This window comes from Salvelinus alpinus, chromosome 5 (assembly GCF_045679555.1).
Source record: "Salvelinus alpinus chromosome 5, SLU_Salpinus.1, whole genome shotgun sequence".
In the NCBI taxonomy this organism is placed as follows: domain Eukaryota; kingdom Metazoa; phylum Chordata; class Actinopteri; order Salmoniformes; family Salmonidae; genus Salvelinus; species Salvelinus alpinus.
Genome location: NC_092090.1, coordinates 101451960 through 101469317, shown reverse-complemented (window position 1 = coordinate 101469317; position 17358 = coordinate 101451960). Strand labels below are relative to the sequence as shown.

The 17358-nt window shown below is 43.4% G+C and overlaps 1 protein-coding gene across 1 annotated transcript in view; it reads right to left on the bottom strand.

The window, feature by feature from the left end:
* cfap299 (cilia and flagella associated protein 299) overlaps positions 1-17358 on the bottom strand; it is a 271998-nt gene that overhangs the window by 170006 nt on the left and 84634 nt on the right. Inside the window, exon 3 of the mRNA XM_071404409.1 lies at positions 1798-1888. Within this exon, the coding sequence (XP_071260510.1) occupies positions 1798-1888 (91 nt within the window). The remainder of the gene's footprint in view (positions 1-1797; positions 1889-17358) is intronic.

The window sequence follows — 17358 nt, the reverse complement described above, 5'->3', positions numbered from 1 at the left end:
GCTAGCGGAATTATAGTCACCTTGCCGGGTCCATACGCGGAGTTGCTGCTGGCTAGCTTGCACCCTGCTCAGTAGCTCTTGGCACGCTTTCTTTCTGCTGTCTCCCGCAGGGTATTTTGATGCAAAGGTAGCATGGCGCGCGTCGAAGTGCCGCTTTACATTCGACCGTTTCATCGATGTCATTTTGTCATTGCAAATTAGACACACCGCAGAACCTGCTCTCTCCACAAAGGCGAATTCTTCGGTCCATTCGTCCTGAAATGTACGATACTCGTCATCTTTTTTTCTTTTCGCCATCTTCTTCGTCGAAGGGTTAGCTTTGAGCTAATGACCGAGCAGACTGATTCAAAAGGAGGCGTTTACCTGTTTTACCTAGCAACGGCCAACGTAGGCCAGTATCATTTAATTAAAATAATGGACAATTGCTCCTGCAGCCCTGAACAGGACATGAGCAGTGAAAAATCGATGGATGGATTAAAACAAGGAGTTGTAGCGATGAGACAAGATAGTAATTACTAGCTATTGGATACCATGAAAATTGGGGAGAAAAGGGGATAAAATTTATTTTAAAAAAAAAAGAAAAAAAAAAGAAAGTGAGAATATTTTGTTTTATCTGCGAGCCAGATGCAATCATCAAAAGAGCCACACCTGGCTCGGGAGCCATAGGTTCCCGACCCCTGATCTACACTGATTGAAGTGGATTTAACAAGTGACATCGATAAGGGATTATAGTTTCACCTGGATTCACCTGGTCAGTCTGTGTCATGGAAAGAGCAGGTGTTCTTAATGTTTTGTACACTCAGCAGCAAACACTCTCCCCTTGCAATTCTAAGCTGTTGGAGAACCCTGGGGACATGTGAAGAAGCTGTTGGAGAACCCTGGGGACATGTCAAGAAGCTGTTGGAGAACCCTGGGGACATGTCAAATAAAGATATAGTAGTACTGGTAGCCCTATGGTGGTGGAAGATGAAGCAGAGCAGTGGAACTTCCTGAATGAGCCCAGAAGTGTTATTATTTCTATTCCAGCAGGCTTTGAATTATAAACGACATGGGCAATATCTAATGGGCATTATAGACTGGGTGGTTCGAGCCCTGAATGCTGATTTGGCTGACAGCCATGGTATATCAGACCGTATACCACGGGTATGACAAAACACTTATTTTTACTAATGACGTTGGTAACGGGTTATAATAGCAATAAGGTGTGTGATATATGGCCAATATACCACGGCTAAGGGTCTTAAATATCTAATGGGCAATATCTAATGCATATTGTTGTTATGTTCTCGATAGCATAGCCAGGGCGGTGAGGGTTGGAGTTGGTACCCTAACTGGGTGGTGAACTGGAGAGAAGGTCAAAAGGCTGGGAGGACCAGCTCCAGAGGAGATGGGAGGAGATGGAGGGAGGAGAGGGAGGAAGGAGAGGGGGGAGGAGAGGGAGGAGAGGGAGTGAAGGGTTGGTACACTAACTGGGTGGTGAACTGGAGAGAAGGTCAAAAGGCTGGGAGGACCAGCTCCAGAGGAGATGGGAGGAGAAGGAGGGAGGAGAGGGAGTGAAGGGTTGGTACACTAACTGGGCGGTGAACTGGAGAGAAGGTCAAAAGGACAAGCTCCAGAGGTGATGGGAGGAAGGAGATGGAGGGAGGAGAGAGGGAGTGAAAGGGTTGGGGTTCCACTGAACCTGGCAGAGTGTATATTCTGTTCCCTCCAGATCCTAACTCCTAATGGAATGGTAGAGGTATGTTTTGGGGGGAAAAGCTCATTTATGTGAGTGCTGTAATAATGTACTCTACTCACAGTCATTTTCCCACTGCGGTTGGCCTCCTCTCGCTCCGCCAGTGCTTTCAGGAAGTTATCTTTCAGCTCTTTTCCCACACTTGCCAGTGTCCTGGAAAATAAAACATGGAAATAGTTTGAAATGTTTCTTTAAATGTAGAAAGAACAAAACTGTTTTGTAGGTTGTTTAATAAAGGGACTTTATTGAAGCTTTGTACAATCTCTGCATAGCAATAATTAGCCAATAATCTCTGCATATCAATAATTAGCCAATAATCTCTGCATTAAAGGGACCATCTGCAGGTGCTACATCCATTTTGTGGAGTTATAAATGAATATGTAGCTGTAGATTCTTGAAGAATATAACTTATAAATACCTCATGACTTTAGTTCAACTGTCGTACCCAATCAGAACCCAGAATATCAGCTTGTTTTACTCCACTGTTTGTCAACAAGGTAAATGTAAACAAACCCAACATGGCTAAAACTATCATTTTAATATCACGGAGAGTCAGTCCTTGCATCCATAGCTCTGTCTGTCAATTTGAGAGCAGTTGCATTTCTCCAGCCCCAATCCCTCAGCTTTTTACCGACAGGCGCAGGTTGGTGCCTGTGTTATTGTTTCACCTGCTAATTGCCTCTTTAAGCTCAAATGGGTACAACTTGGACATGTTTTCAAGTAGAATTTATGAGATGGGTCTAAGCCTTTTCCAAGGGACTCTTTGCAGTTAGTTGGTACTAACCGGGTTTCTCCCCAGCGAGAAAAGACATTTAGACAGCAAAAGGTTTTCACATGACATTTGTTAACCATAATATCAAATCAACTCAAATGTATTTATATAGCCCTTCGTACATCAGCTGATATCTCAAAGTGATGTACAGAAACCCAGCCTAAAACCCCAAACAGCAAGCAATGCAGGTGTAGAAGCATAATATCAGAAAGCACATACTCTCCTTGTTGTTTTCCACATTTTGTCGTGTTACAGCCTGAAATGTAGATTTGGAGTCACATAATACCGCATAATGTCAAAGTGAAATTTAGATTTGGAGTCACATAATACCGCATAATATCAAAGTGAAATTTAGATTTGGAGTCACATAATACCGCATAATGTCAAAGTGAAATTTAGATTTGGAGTCACATAATACCGCATAATGTCAAAGTGAAAATTTGTTTGTAGAACATTTTATGAAATGTAAAACATTTTTTAGGCTGAAATGTCTTGAGTCAATTCGACCCCTTTGTTATGGCAAGAATACATAATTTCAGGAGTAACAATGTGCTTAACGAGTCACATAATAATTTGCGTTGAACTCTGTGTTCAATAATAGTGTTTAACATGATTTTTGAATGACAACCTGATCTCTGTACCTCACACATACAAAAAAAGGCAGCAGAGAAAAAAGGCAGACGCTGAATATCCCTTTTGAAATGTTTTATGTATTTAACCTTAATTTAACTAGTCAAGTCAGTTAAGAACAAATTATTATTTACAATGACGGCCTACCAAAAGGCAAAAGGGCTCCTGCGAGGACGGGGGATTAAAAAATAAAATACAAATATAGGACAAACACACAACTGTCAGTAAGAGTATCCATGATTGAGTCTTTGAATGAAGAGATTGAGATAAAACTGTCCAGTTTGAGTGTTTTTTGTAGCTCATTCCAGTCGCTAGCTGCAGCGAACTGAAAAGAGGAGCGACCCAGGGATGTGTGTACTTTGGGGACCTTTAACAAGATGTGACCGACAGAACGGGTGTTGTATGTGGAGGATGAGGGCTGCAGTAGATATCTCAGATAGGGGGGAGTGAGGCCTAAGAGGGTTTTATAAATAAGCATCAACAGGTAGGTTTTGCGACGGGTATATAGAGATGACCAGTTTACAGAGGAGTATAGAGTGCAGTGTAAAGAACATTGGTGGCAAATCTGATGGCCGAATGGTAAAGAACATTTAGCCGCTCGAGAGGACCCTTACCTGCCGATCTATAAATTACGTCTCTGTAATCTGGCATGGGTAGGATGGTCATCTGAATCAGGGTTAGTTTGGCAGCTGGGGTGAAAGAGGAGCGATTACGATAGAGCAAACCAAGTCTAGATGTAACCTTAGCCTGCAGCTTTGATATGTGCTGAGAGAAGGACAGTGTACCATCTAGCCATACTCCCAAAAGAGCAAGAGGCTAAGTAATAATATGGGGATGAGGTAGTTGGGTGTGCTATTAACAGATGGGCTGTGTACAGGTACAGTGATCGGTAAGCTGCTCTGACAGCTGATGCTTAAAGTTAGAGAGGGAGATAAGACTCCAGCTTCAGAGATGTTTGCAATTCGTTCCAGTCATTGGCAGCAGAGAATTGGAAGGAAAGGTGGCCAAAGGAAGTGTTGGCTTTGGGGATGACCAGTGCAAAATACCTGCTGGAGTGCGTGCTACGGGTGGGTGTTGCTAACGCGGGGCTTTATCTAGCAAAGACTTATAGATGACCTGGAGCCAGTGGGTTTGGCGACGGATATGTAGTGTAGTGAGGGGCAGCCAACGAGAGCATACAGGTCGCAGTGGTGGGTACGTTTGGCAGCATGAGTGAAGGAGGCTTTGTTGCGAAATAGGAAGCCGATTCTAGATATAATTTTGGATTGGAGATGCTTAATGTGAGACTGGAAGGAGAGTTTACAGTCTAACCAGACACCTAGGTATTTGTAGTTGTCCACATATTCCAGTTCAGAACCGTCCAGAGTAGTGATGCTAGTCGGGCGGGAGGGTGCGGGCAGCAATCGGTTGAAGAGCATGCATTTAGTTTTACTAGCATTTAAAAGCAGTTGGAGGCCACGGAAGGAGTGTTGTATGGTGTTAAAGCTCATTTGGAAGTTTGTTAGCACAGTGTCCAAAGGGAGGGAGGGAGGGAGGGAGGGAGGTTAAGGGTAGAGAAAGCTTGTTGGACACTAAGAAAGCTTTGTTGTAGAGCATTTAACACAAAATCCGGGGAGGGGCCAGCTGAGTATAACAGTATCATCTGCATATAAATGAATGAGAGAGCTTCCTACTGCCTGAGCTATGTTGTTGATGTAAATTGAGAAGAGCGTGGGGCCTAGGATCGAGCCTTGGGGTACTCCCTTGGTGACAGGCAGTGGCTGAGACAGCAGATGTTCTGACTTCATACACTGCACTCTTTGAGAGAGGTAGTTAGCAAACCAGACCAAAGACCCCTCAGAGACACCAATACTCTTTAGCCGGCCCACAAGACTGGAATAGTCTACCGTATCAAATGCTTTGGCCAAGTCAATAAAAATAGCAGCACAACATTTCTTAGAATCAAGGGCAATGGTGACATCATTGAGGACCTTTAAGATTGTAGTGACACATCCATAACCTGAGCGGAAACCAGATTGAATACCAGAGAGAATATTATAGACATCTAGAAAGCCAGTCAGTTGATTATTGACAAGTTTTTCCAACACTTTTGAGGGCAAGGAGAAATTGGCCTATAACAGTTAGGATCAGCTTGATCTCCTCTTTAAATAAAGGACGCACCGTGGCTGCCTTTCAAACAATGGGAACCTCCCCAGAGAGGAGAGACAGGTTAAAAAGGTCAGAGATAGGCTTGGCGATTATAGGGGCAGTAACCTTAAAGAAGAAAGGGTCTAAACCATCTGACCCAGATGGGTTTTTGGGGTGAGGTTTAAGGAGCTCGTTTAGCACCTCTGACTCAGTAGGGAGGGGGAAAAGAGAGAGGCGTATTGGGGCTAGTCACATTAGAAGGGGTGGGAGATGAGGAAATGTTGGACGGGTAAGGAGCCATGGCCGAGTCAAATAGGAATCCTGACTTAATGAAGTGGTGATTAAAGAGCTCAGCCATGTGCTCCTTGTCAGTAACAACCACATCATCAACATTAAGGGACATGGGCAGCTGTATTCTCCAGGTCTTTAACCGGAGAATACACCGAGAGAGAGAACTGCTCCTTAAAGTAACTAACTTTGACCTTTCGGATCCCCAGAGTGCACTTATTTCTCATTCGCCAAATGTAATTCTTGAGGTGGAGTAACTCTGCCAGATCACGGTTGAACCAGGGGCTAAACCTGTTTTTAATTCTCATTTTCTTTATGGGGGCGTGTTTGTTAACCTTTCACGAGTATCAACCCCGGATCCGGGAGCACCCCCCACCCCCCACACACTGATTAGCATAGCTAGCATAGCTTCAGAAGTAGATAGTAGCATCTAAATATCATTAAATCACAAGTCCAAGACACCAGATGAAAGATACAGATCTTGTGAATAAAGCCACCATTTCAGATTTTTAAAATGTTTTACAGGGAAGACAAAATATGTAAATCTATTAGCTAAACACGTTAGCAAAATACACCACTATTCTAACTCCATCAGTTTCTTACTCCTTCAGGTGCTATCACCAATTCGGCTCAACTAAGATATTGATAGCCAATAACCTATAAAAAAAACCATCAGATGACAGTCTGATAACATATTCATGGTATAGGATAGTTTTTGTTAGAAAAAAGTGCATATTTCAGGTAGAAATCACAGTTTACAATTGCACCGACCATCACAAATCCACTAGAATTACTAGATAGAGCAACGTGTATGACCAATTTACTCATCATAAAACATTTCATAAAAATAGACAAAGCATAGCAATGGAAAGACCCAGTTCTTGTGATTTCAGACCATATTTCAGATTTTCTAAGCGTTTTTCAGCGAAAACACAATAAATCGATAAGTTAGCATACTACATGTTCCAACGTTACCAGAGCATCGATTCCAGCCAAAGAGCGCTATAACGTAATCACCGCCAAAAGATATTAATTTTTTCACTAACCTTCTCAGAATTCTTCCGATGACACTCCTGTAACATCATTTTACAACATACATATACAGTTTGTTCGAAAAGGTGCATATTTAGCCATACAAAACCGTGGTTACACAATAAAAATACTAGGAAATCAAGCCTCAATATGTCTGACGTCATCTATCAGAGTGATCTAGTTTAATTGAAAGCTAATCATATACTTGACTAAAAAATACAGGGTAGACAGGAATCGAAAGACAAATTAGTTCTTAATGCAACCGCTGATTTACATTTTTAAAATTATCCTTACTTTTCAATACAGGGTTCGCCAGGTGAAGCTATACCAAACAAAATGGCGAAATATGCGTTTAAAATATTTCGACAGAAACACGGTTTATCATATTAAATATTGCTTACTTTGAGCTGATCTTCCATCATATTCTTGGGCAATGTATCCTTTCTATGTTATAAACGTCTTTTGGTCGATAGATGTCCTCTGTCCTTCGAAATGTCCACCACCAACGACCGACACCCTAAAACGTGTCCAAACTTTCAGTTTGCACGACAAATAAATTCCTCAGAATCGCACTAAACGGATATAAATTGATATAAAACGGTTCAAATTCACTACATTATGATGTTTTTAACAACTATAACGACTGAAAACATGACCGGAGAAATATTGCTGTTAGAAAACGATTTGGAACGAGGCAGGTCCGATGGCCTTCACGCTTGAGGCGCACGTTGAGAAAGGGGGGTCTCTGTACATTTTTGTCATTTATAATGGCTGTGAACGTCCCATCGATTTCATTGAAAACGTGATGACGTACAGACACCCAGAGGAAGACGTAGGCAGTGTCGGTTTCTTCATAGCATTCACTGTGGCCTTATAAACAGACCCCAGATCAGAGGTAAAAATTTCTGAAATCTGAACCCTGTCATGAAAAGTGCTGTAGAAATTGTTCTGTACCACTCAGAGACAAAATTCCAACTTCTATAGAAACTAGAAGGTGTTTTCTATCCAATAATAACAATAATATGCATATTGTACGATCAAGAATTTAGCACGAGGCAGTTTAATTTGGAGACACAAATATGCTAATGCGGAACAGCACCCCCTATAGTTGCAAGAAGTTTTAACAATACCACTGAAAATATTTTAAAAATAAGGTCTAAATGTCTTTGACAGAGGGGGATCAAGCTGATTCTATACCAATTTACAGAGGTTAGTTCATGAAGGAAGACTTGCTCATTAAAGTGTTTTAGCAAGCGTCTATGACAAATCAGGACAGGTCGTTTCACTGAGCAGCCATTACGAACACAGGCTGTAAAACAGTGATCACTAAGGTCATTACAGAAAACACCACACTGATACCTATCAGGATTATTTTTGAAGATAACATCGAGGAGAGTAGCCTTTTCTGGGTGTTTGGAGTCATACCTTGTGGGATTGGTAATAATCTGAGAAAGATTTAGGGAGTCCCATTGCTTTAGGACTTGGTCAGGTGGTTTAAGCATGTCCCAGTTTAGGTCACCTAGCAGGACAAATTCAGACTTAGTGTAAGAGGCCCGGTGAGAGATTAGGGCAGGTAGAGTAGTGGCCGGTGCTGATGGTGGACGATAACACCAAGTAACAGTCAACAAAGAGAAAGAGCTATTTGAAAGTTTAATGCTTAAAACCAGCGAATCAAATTGTTTGGGGACAGACTTGGTGGAGACAACCGAGCACTGAAGGTGATCCTTGGTAAAGATTGCCACTCCACCACCTTTGGAAGATCTGTCTTGCCAAAAAAGATTACAACCAGAAAGGTTAACATCAGTATTCAGAACACTCTTTCTTAATTAACCATGTCTCAGTAATGACCAACCCATCTGGATTGGAGCTGTGAACCCACACTTTCAATTGATACATTTTAGGTAGTAAACTTCTAGTGTTGACGTGCAAAAAAAACAGGCTTTTAAGAGGGAAGAAATCAGTGAAGCAGATATCAGAGCTCAAGTCAGAATTGGGGCTAGCAACAGTAGATGGGCCAGGGTGTACATGCACATTTCCAGATATCATCAGCAGTAATACAATCAGGACATGGCAGAGGACAGGGAGAGCTCTGCAGTGTTGATTTATGACATTTGAATGTGGTGCACTAGATGGCAACAAGATCATATTGTACAGCAATTTCACCAGGTAACAAAGATGAAGTCATCCACCTAACTCAGTTGCCGGAGAGGAAGGAAACTACTCAGGGATTTCACCATGAGGCCAATGGTGACTTTAAAACAGTTAGAGTTGAATGGTTCACCCATGACTGCGTGGCCACACACTCCTCCAACTCAATAATCAAGTTTGCAGACGACAACAGTAGTGGGCTTGATTACCAACAATGACGAGACAGCCTACAGTGAGGGGGTCAGGGCCCTGACGGAGTGGTGGCAGGAAAATAACCTCTCACTCAACGTCAACAAAACGAAGGAGCTGATCGTGGACTTCAGGAAACAGCAGAGAGAGCACGCCCCTATCCACATCGACAGGACCGCAGTGGAGAAGGTGGAAAGCTTTAAATTCCTTGGTGTACACACTTTTACAGATGCACAATTGAGAGCATCCTGTCGGGCTGTATCACCGCCTGGTACTCCAGATGGTGGTACAGTCTGCCCAACGCATCACCGGGGGCCTGCCCTCCAAGACACCAACAGCACCGATGTCACAGGAAGGTCAAAAAGATCATCAAGGACAACAACCACCCGAGCCACGGCCTGTTCACCCCGCTATCATCCAGAAGGCGAGTTCAGTACAGGTGCATCAAAGCTGGGACCGACAGACTGACATCTCAAGGCCATCAGACTGACTGTTAAATAGCCATCACTAGCCGGCTACCACTCGGCTACTCAACCCTGCACCTTAGAGGCTGCTGCCCTATGTACACAGACATGGAATCACTGGTCACTTTAAATGGAACACTAGTCACTTAAATAAGGTTTACATACTGTATTCTATTCTACTGTATTTACTCAATGCCACTCCGACATTGCTCATCTTAATTAATATATTTCTTAATTCCATTATTTTACCTTTAGATTTGTGTATTGTTGTGAATTGCTAGATACTACTGCAATGTTGGAGCTAGGAACACAAGCATTTCACTACACCCGCAATAACATCTGCTAAATATGTGTATGTAACCATACATTTGATTTGATTTGATATGAGAAAACTGAGGATGGATCAACAACATTGTAGTTACTCCACAATACTAACCTAATTGACAGAGTGAAAAGAAGGAAGCCTGTACAGAATACAAATATTCCAAAACATGCATCCTGTTTGCAACAAGGCACTAAAGTAATACTGCAAAACATTTGGCAAAGCAATTACATTTTTGTCCTGAATACAAAGCATTATGTTTGGGGCAACTCTTATTTTCAAGCATTGTGGTGGCTGCATCATGTTATGAGTATGCTTGTCATCGACAAGACATAGGGAGATTTTTTGGGATAAAAATAAATGGAATAGAGCCAGAGGATGAGAGGACAGGCAAAATCCTAGAGGAAAACCAGGTACAGACACTGGGTTGACAAATTCACTTTTCAGCAGGACAATAACCTAAAACATAAGGCCAAATCTACACTGGAGTTGAAGTTTTGACTTAAATAGGCTAGAAAATCTATGGCTAGACTTGAAAATGGCTGTCTAGCAATGATCAACAACCAACACGACAGAGCTCGAAGAATTTAAAAAAAGAATAATGGGCAAATATTGTACAATCCAGGTGTGCAAAGCTCTTAGAGACTCACCCAGAACGACTCAGTGTTTCTAACATGTATTGTCTCAAGGGGGTGAATACTCATCTAATCAAGATATATTAGTGTTTTAATTTTCATAAATGACATGACAGAGTATTTTCTGTAGATTGTTGACCAAAAATGACAATTTAATCCATTTGAATCCCCCTTTCTAACACAACAATATGTGGGAAAAGTGTGAATACTTTCTGTAGACCTAGTGAACATATCAATCAATGTAAAAAATATTCTTATATAAATACCACATGAAATATCATCAGTATGCAATAAAAAATTGCTCAAACAAGCCCTTTTGGAGAATTGTAACCCTTTTGGAGAAATAGTTCAACATGTGCAGTGATTACATTTGTAACTCAAGGGGAAGACAGTTTTGACATGCAAAGAAACAAAAAGTTTAGGGATTGAGTATCTATGCAAAAATGGTCCAATTGGGAATGATTTGTCAGTTAATTTTAAACTAACGTCTGACCGATGGTGACAGACATGCTCCAAATATAAAGCAAAACAAATACTGTTTCCTTACAGAAATCAGTTTTGATCATGATTCACACAAGTCGTATGGTTACTGTAAAACCAACCTCCTAGGCACACATCACAAAACCCCTTTCAGATGCGTTCCTTACATTTGTTCATTAATCACACTAGTCGTTTGGAAGACCCGCCGGCGCTATAAGATTCATTATTTCAAGGATTAAATGATTTTGTATCATATTATGACAGCTTTTTACACTTTAGTTGGCCCGTTTCCATGGAAATCATGTTTTTTTGGGGGGGCCTACACCTCTCCGTTGGGCCTCCACACACCTGACAAAACATTGGCACTGATGAGTCAAACAGTTAACAGCAGCAGCAATAGGAGCCAGTGGCTGTGTCCCAAATGGCACCAATTTTCCCTACACAGGGTCCTGGTCAAAAGTAGTGCACTATATAGGGAATAGGGCTCTGGTCTATAGTAGTGTACTATAAATGGAATAGGGCTCTGGTCTAAAGTAGTGCACTATATAGGGAATAGGGCTCTGGTCTATAGTAGTGCACTATATAGGGAATAGGGTTCTGGTCAAAAGTAGTGCACTATATAGGGAATAGGGTCCTGGTCAAAAGTAGTGCACTATATAGGGAATAGGCCTCTGGTCTATAGTAGTGTACTATATAGGGAATAGGGCTCTGGTCTAAAGTAGTGCACTATATAGGGAATAGGGCCCTGGTCAAAAGTAGTGCACTATATAGGGAATAGGGTGCCATTTGGGATGCCGGGCAGTGTGTGAAACCTTCATCAGGTCAACACCAAGTTAAGAGTCATCTTGAAGGCAGAAAACAAGCCACTGAGAACCTCTCCTTCTTCTGTGGTTGAGAGTGTTCGTGTGTACCACCTGAAGGAAAGGAGTTCACTTTCATCTGAGCAAGGAGGTTAGAACAGCTCAAAAATACTTTTGTTGGATCAGACTTTATATTTACATTGATAAATGTGCGTTTTCCCCTCCCAACACAAATAGCAGACGTATCATTGTACTGCACTGTAGGGCATGTGTATCAACAGTACAGCTGAGGTTTTGGGAGGGGAAATGCACAGGTCAGTAAAACGTTGAGCCCATCCTGTGAACTGTATAGGATGTGTCCCAACATGAACAGTCATTTCTGTTTTGTCTCAACACAACTCATTAAAAGTAACTCACGTCAATGCAATACTGATCTTTAAGATTCTCTGAGGTCATACAGCCATAGCATCATCAGTCATTGGATTGGATTTCCCAAAAGACCTTACGGTCGTGAAAAGAAACCAGGGACTTGTGTTGTCCATCATTTACCCCATAGATAACATGACGCACATAGAAATACAAACTGGAACATGTTCCAGGATTCTTCCGATGGCATTGAGGAGTACACCACATCAGTCACTGGCTTCATCAATAAGTGCATCGATGACGTCGTCCCCACAGTGACCGTACGTATGCACATCAACCAGAAGCCATGGATTACAGGCAGCATTCGCACAGGGCTAAAGGGTAGAGCTGCCGCTTTCAAGGAGCGGGACTCTAACCCGGAAGCTTATAATAAATCCCGCTATGCCCTCCGACGAACCATCAAACAGGCAAATCATCAATACAGGACTAAGATGGAATCGTACTACACCGGCTCTGACACTCGTCGGATGTGTCAGGGCTTGTAAACTACTACAGACTACAAAGGGAAGCACAGCCGCGAGTTGCCCAGTGACACGAGCCTACCAGACGAGCTAAATGACTTCTATGCTCGCTTCGAGGCAAATAACACTGAAACATGCATGAGAGCGTCAGCTGTTCCGGACGACTGTGTGATCACGCTCTCCATAGCCGATGTGAGTAAGACCTTTAAACAAGTCAACATTCACAAGGCCACAGGTCCAGATGGATTACCAGGACGTGTACTGCGAGCATGCGCTGACCAACTGGCAAGTGTCTTCACTGACATGTTCAACCTCTCCCTGTCTGAGTCTGTAATACCAACATGTTTCAAGCAGACCACCATAGTCCCTGTGCCCAAGAACACTAAGGTAACCTGCCTAAATGACTACCGACCTGTAGCACTCACGTCTGTAGCCATGAAGTGCTTTAAAAGGCTGGTGATGGCTCAAAACAACACCATCACCCCAGAAACCCTAGATCCACTCCAATTCGCATACCGCACCAACAGATCCACAGATGATGCAATCTCTATTACACTCCACACTGCCCTTTCCCACCTGAACAAAAGGAACACCTGTGTGAGAATGCTATTCATTGAGTACAGTTCAGCGTTCAACCCCATCAAAGCTCATCACTAAGCTAAGGACCCTGGGACTGAACACCTCCCTCTAGAACTGGATCCTGGACGTGTTTTTGTGTGGACTCCGTGACATAGTGAGCTTTTAACAGCTAGGAAACACTTCTAACCAAACAACAGTGCTAGCTGCCTGAACTACAGACACCTGTCGTCGTCGTGGGAAAGACTCATTGTCATCTTTTCGTAAAACAACTGGTTGCAGTAAAGAGCCAACCTGGACACTAAGGAGATCCTGAGGGAAATGTACGAGTACCAACAGCTTTACGCTATGGAGGTACAACATACTCTATCATGGAAAGATCCGACTACCTCCCAAAAGAACTGTAACCCGACAAATAAAAGAAAAACAGATTCATCTTCAGACACGGACAATTTACTTACCGTTTAAGTAGAGTCTCGTGCTCTGGCTGGAATCCATGCAACACTGGAAAAGTTGTGTGAGGAGGTAGCAGGGCTGAGGGGGGAGTTTGGAGTTTAGCCAGAGTGAAATTCTCACGATCCAAGGAGAGAACAAGGCACTCACAGCCAAGGTAAAAATCCACGATTCCAACATGGATTGTCTACTCAGGGAAAACAGGGTGATGAAGGAGTCGCTACTAGACATACAAAGTCGTAACATACGTGAAAATCAAATGTTTTCTGGGATCCTGAGGACGCATCCAATAATCCAGAGGGCGCGATCAGAGAATTTGTGCAATCCACCTTCAAACTTCCTACAGAGACTGTAAACAGAGACTGTGGCTATCCACCGAGTACACAGACTTGGAGATAAGAGCGACAAGACCAAGGGTCCTCGACCGATCATGGCAAAATTTGAACACTACCAACAAAAGGAGCTGATCAAAAGCAGAGGACAGGAGCTTAAAGGGACCAAATTCAGTCTCAATGACCAAAATCCAAGGGAGATAAACGAATGTCGCAAGAAACTGTATCCGGTACAGAGGATGCTATTCATTGACTACAGCTCAGCGTTCAACACCATAGTGCCCTCAAAGCTCATCAATAAGCTAAGGACCCTGGGACAAAACACCTCCCTCTGAAACTGGATGCTGGACTTCCTGACGGGCCGCCCCCAGGTGGTAAGGGTAGGTAACAACACATCCGCCACGCTGATTCTCAACACAGGGGCCCCTCAGGGGTGCATGCTCAGCCCCCTCCTGTACTCCCTGTTCAATCATGACTGCACGGCCAGGCACGACTCCAACACCATCAATAAATTTGCCGATGACACAACAGTGGTAGGCCTGATCACCGACAACGACGAGACAGTCTATAGGGAGGAGGTCAGAGACCTGGCCATGTGGTGCCAGGACAACAACCTCTCCCTCAACGTGATCAAGACTAAGGAGATCTTTATGTAATACATGTATCACTAGCCACTTTAAACTATGCCACTTTATGTTTACATACCCTACAGTACTCATCTCATATGTATATACCGTACTCTATACCATCTACTGCATCTTGCCTATGCCGTTCTGTACCACCACTCATTCATATATCTTTATGTACATATTCTTTATCCCTTTACACTTGTTTGTATAAGGTAGTAGTTGTGGAATTGTTAGGTTAGATTACTTGTTGGTTATTACTGCATTGTCGGAACTAGAAGCACAAGCATTTCGCTACACTCGCATTAACATCTGCTAACCATGTGTATGTGACGAATAAAATTTGATTTGATTTGATTGTGGACTAGAGGAAAAAGAGGACCGAGCACGCCCCCATTCTCATCGCCAGGGCTGTAGAGGAGCAGGTTGAGAGCTTCAAGTTCCTTGGTGTCCACATCCCCAACAAACTAACATGGTCCAAGCACACTAAGACAGTCATGAAGAGGGCCACGACAACGCCTATTCCCCTTAGGAGACTGAAACGATTTGGCATGGGTCCTCAGATCCTCAAAAGGTTCTACAGCTGCACCATCGAGAGCATCCTGACTGGTTACATCACTGCCTGGTATGGCAACTGCTCGGCCTTTGACCGCAAGGCACTACAGAGGGTAGTGCGTATGGCCCAGTACATCACTGGGGCCAAGCTTCCTTCCATCCAGGACCTCTATACCAGGCGGTGTCAGAGGAAGGCCATAAAAATGGTCAAAGACTCCAGCCATCCTAGTCATAGACTGTTCTCTCTTCTACCGCACAGCAAGCGGTACCGAAGCGCCAAGTCTAGGTCCAAAAGGCATCTACCCCCAAGCCATAAGACTCCTGAACAGCTAATCAAAGGGCTACCCAGACCCCTCTTTTACGCTATTGCTACTCTCTGTTTATTATCTATGCATAGTCACTTTAACTCTACCTACATGTACATATTACCTCAACTAACCGGTGCCGCCGCACATGGACTCTATACCGGTACCCCCTGTATATAGCCTCGCTATTGTTATTTTACTGATGCTGTTTAATTATTTGTTACTTTTATTTTCTATTTTTGTTTTACTTAACAATTATTTTTCTTAAAACTGTATTGTTGGTTAAGGGTTTAACTGTAAGTAAGTTCACCTGTTGTATTCCTGTAGCCGACTTTATGAGTGTTTACTGTGTACATTGTATTTTTGTCCTGTCATCCAAACAGTTACTCCATCACACCAACATTTTAGTCTAATCTTTACAAATACATTCCTGTTGTTACCCTGAACAAAGACATGATGAAAGGAGCCACTGTTCTCAACGAATTAATGGCTGTGATGCAAAGATCAGACAGACCACATCCTTAAAATGGAGAATCAACAAGCAGAGGTGTGAACGGTTAAAAAAAGATGACTAGATTAGCTTTAGTTGAGAAACACCTCTCAATACAACATCCTCTTCAGTTTTAATGCCAGAACTCCATAGAGACCTGTGGTGTTTACACAGCCTTTCCTCAGAGCGCCAGGTTTTAACATTGTTCACGGTGAATATGTTAATATTTCACAGTGAAGAATCAAACTGTGATAGTACGCAGCCGGCTTGAATTACGCTGCAAGTTTTCATTAACACCCGTGGAATGTCCAATGCGGTGTGTCTTTCATTTGTGTTTCCTCATTGAATATGCATAGGGGGGTCCATGGCAGGTGGGTACCATCCTCCAGTGATAGCATCAAACTGTCAGTCATGCTCGGTAGCAGATGTGAGGAGAAACAGGAACAGCAGAACTGCTGGTTGGGGGACAACATCATGGTGTTGGTCTGCTCAGGAAAAGCCCAGTGTTGCTCAACTGTCCTGGCAGTAACCTCTTGCTCAACTGTCCTGGCAGTAACCTCTTGCTCAACTGTCCTGGCAGTAACCTCTTGCTCAACTGTCCTGGCAGTAACCTCTTGCTCAACTGTCCTGGCAGTAACCTCTTGCTCAACTGTCCTGGCAGTAACCTCTTGCTCAACTGTCCTGGCAGTAACCTCTTGCTCAACTGTCCTGGCAGTAACCTCTTGCTCAACTGTCCTGGCAGTAACCTCTTGCTCAACTGTCCTGGCAGTAACCTCTTGCTCAACTGTCCTGGCAGTAACCTCTTGCTCAACTGTCCTGGCAGTAACCTCTTGCTCAACTGTCCTGGCAGTAACCTCTTGCACAACTGTCCTGGCAGTAACCTCTTGCTCAACTGTCCTGGCAGTAACCTGTTGCTCAACTGTCCTGGCAGTAACCTCTTGCTCAACTGTCCTGGCAGTAACCTCTTGCTCAACTGTCCTGGCAGTATTGCTCAACTGTCCTGGCAGTAACCTCTTGCTCAACTGTCCTGGCAGTAACCTCTTGCTCAACTGTCCTGGCAGTAACCTCTTGCTCAACTGTCCTGGCAGTAACCTCTTGCTCAACTGTCCTGGCAGTAACCTCTTGCTCAACTGTCCTGGCAGTAACCTCTTGCTCAACTGTCCTGGCAGTAACCTCTTGCTCAACTGTCCTGGCAGTAACCTCTTGCTCAACTGTCCTGGCAGTAACCTCTTGCTCAACTGTCCTGGCAGTAACCTCTTGCTCAACTGTCCTGGCAGTAACCTCTTGCTCAACTGTCCTGGCAGTAACCTCTTGCTCAACTGTCCTGGCAGTAACCTCTTGCTCAACTGTCCTGGCAGTAACCTCTTGCTCAACTGTCCTGGCAGTAACCTCTTGCTCAACTGTCCTGGCAGTAACCTCTTGCTCAACTGTCCTGGCAGTAACCTCTTGCTCAACTGTCCTGGCAGTAACCTCTTGTTCAACTGTCCTGGCAGTATTGCTCAACTGTCCTGG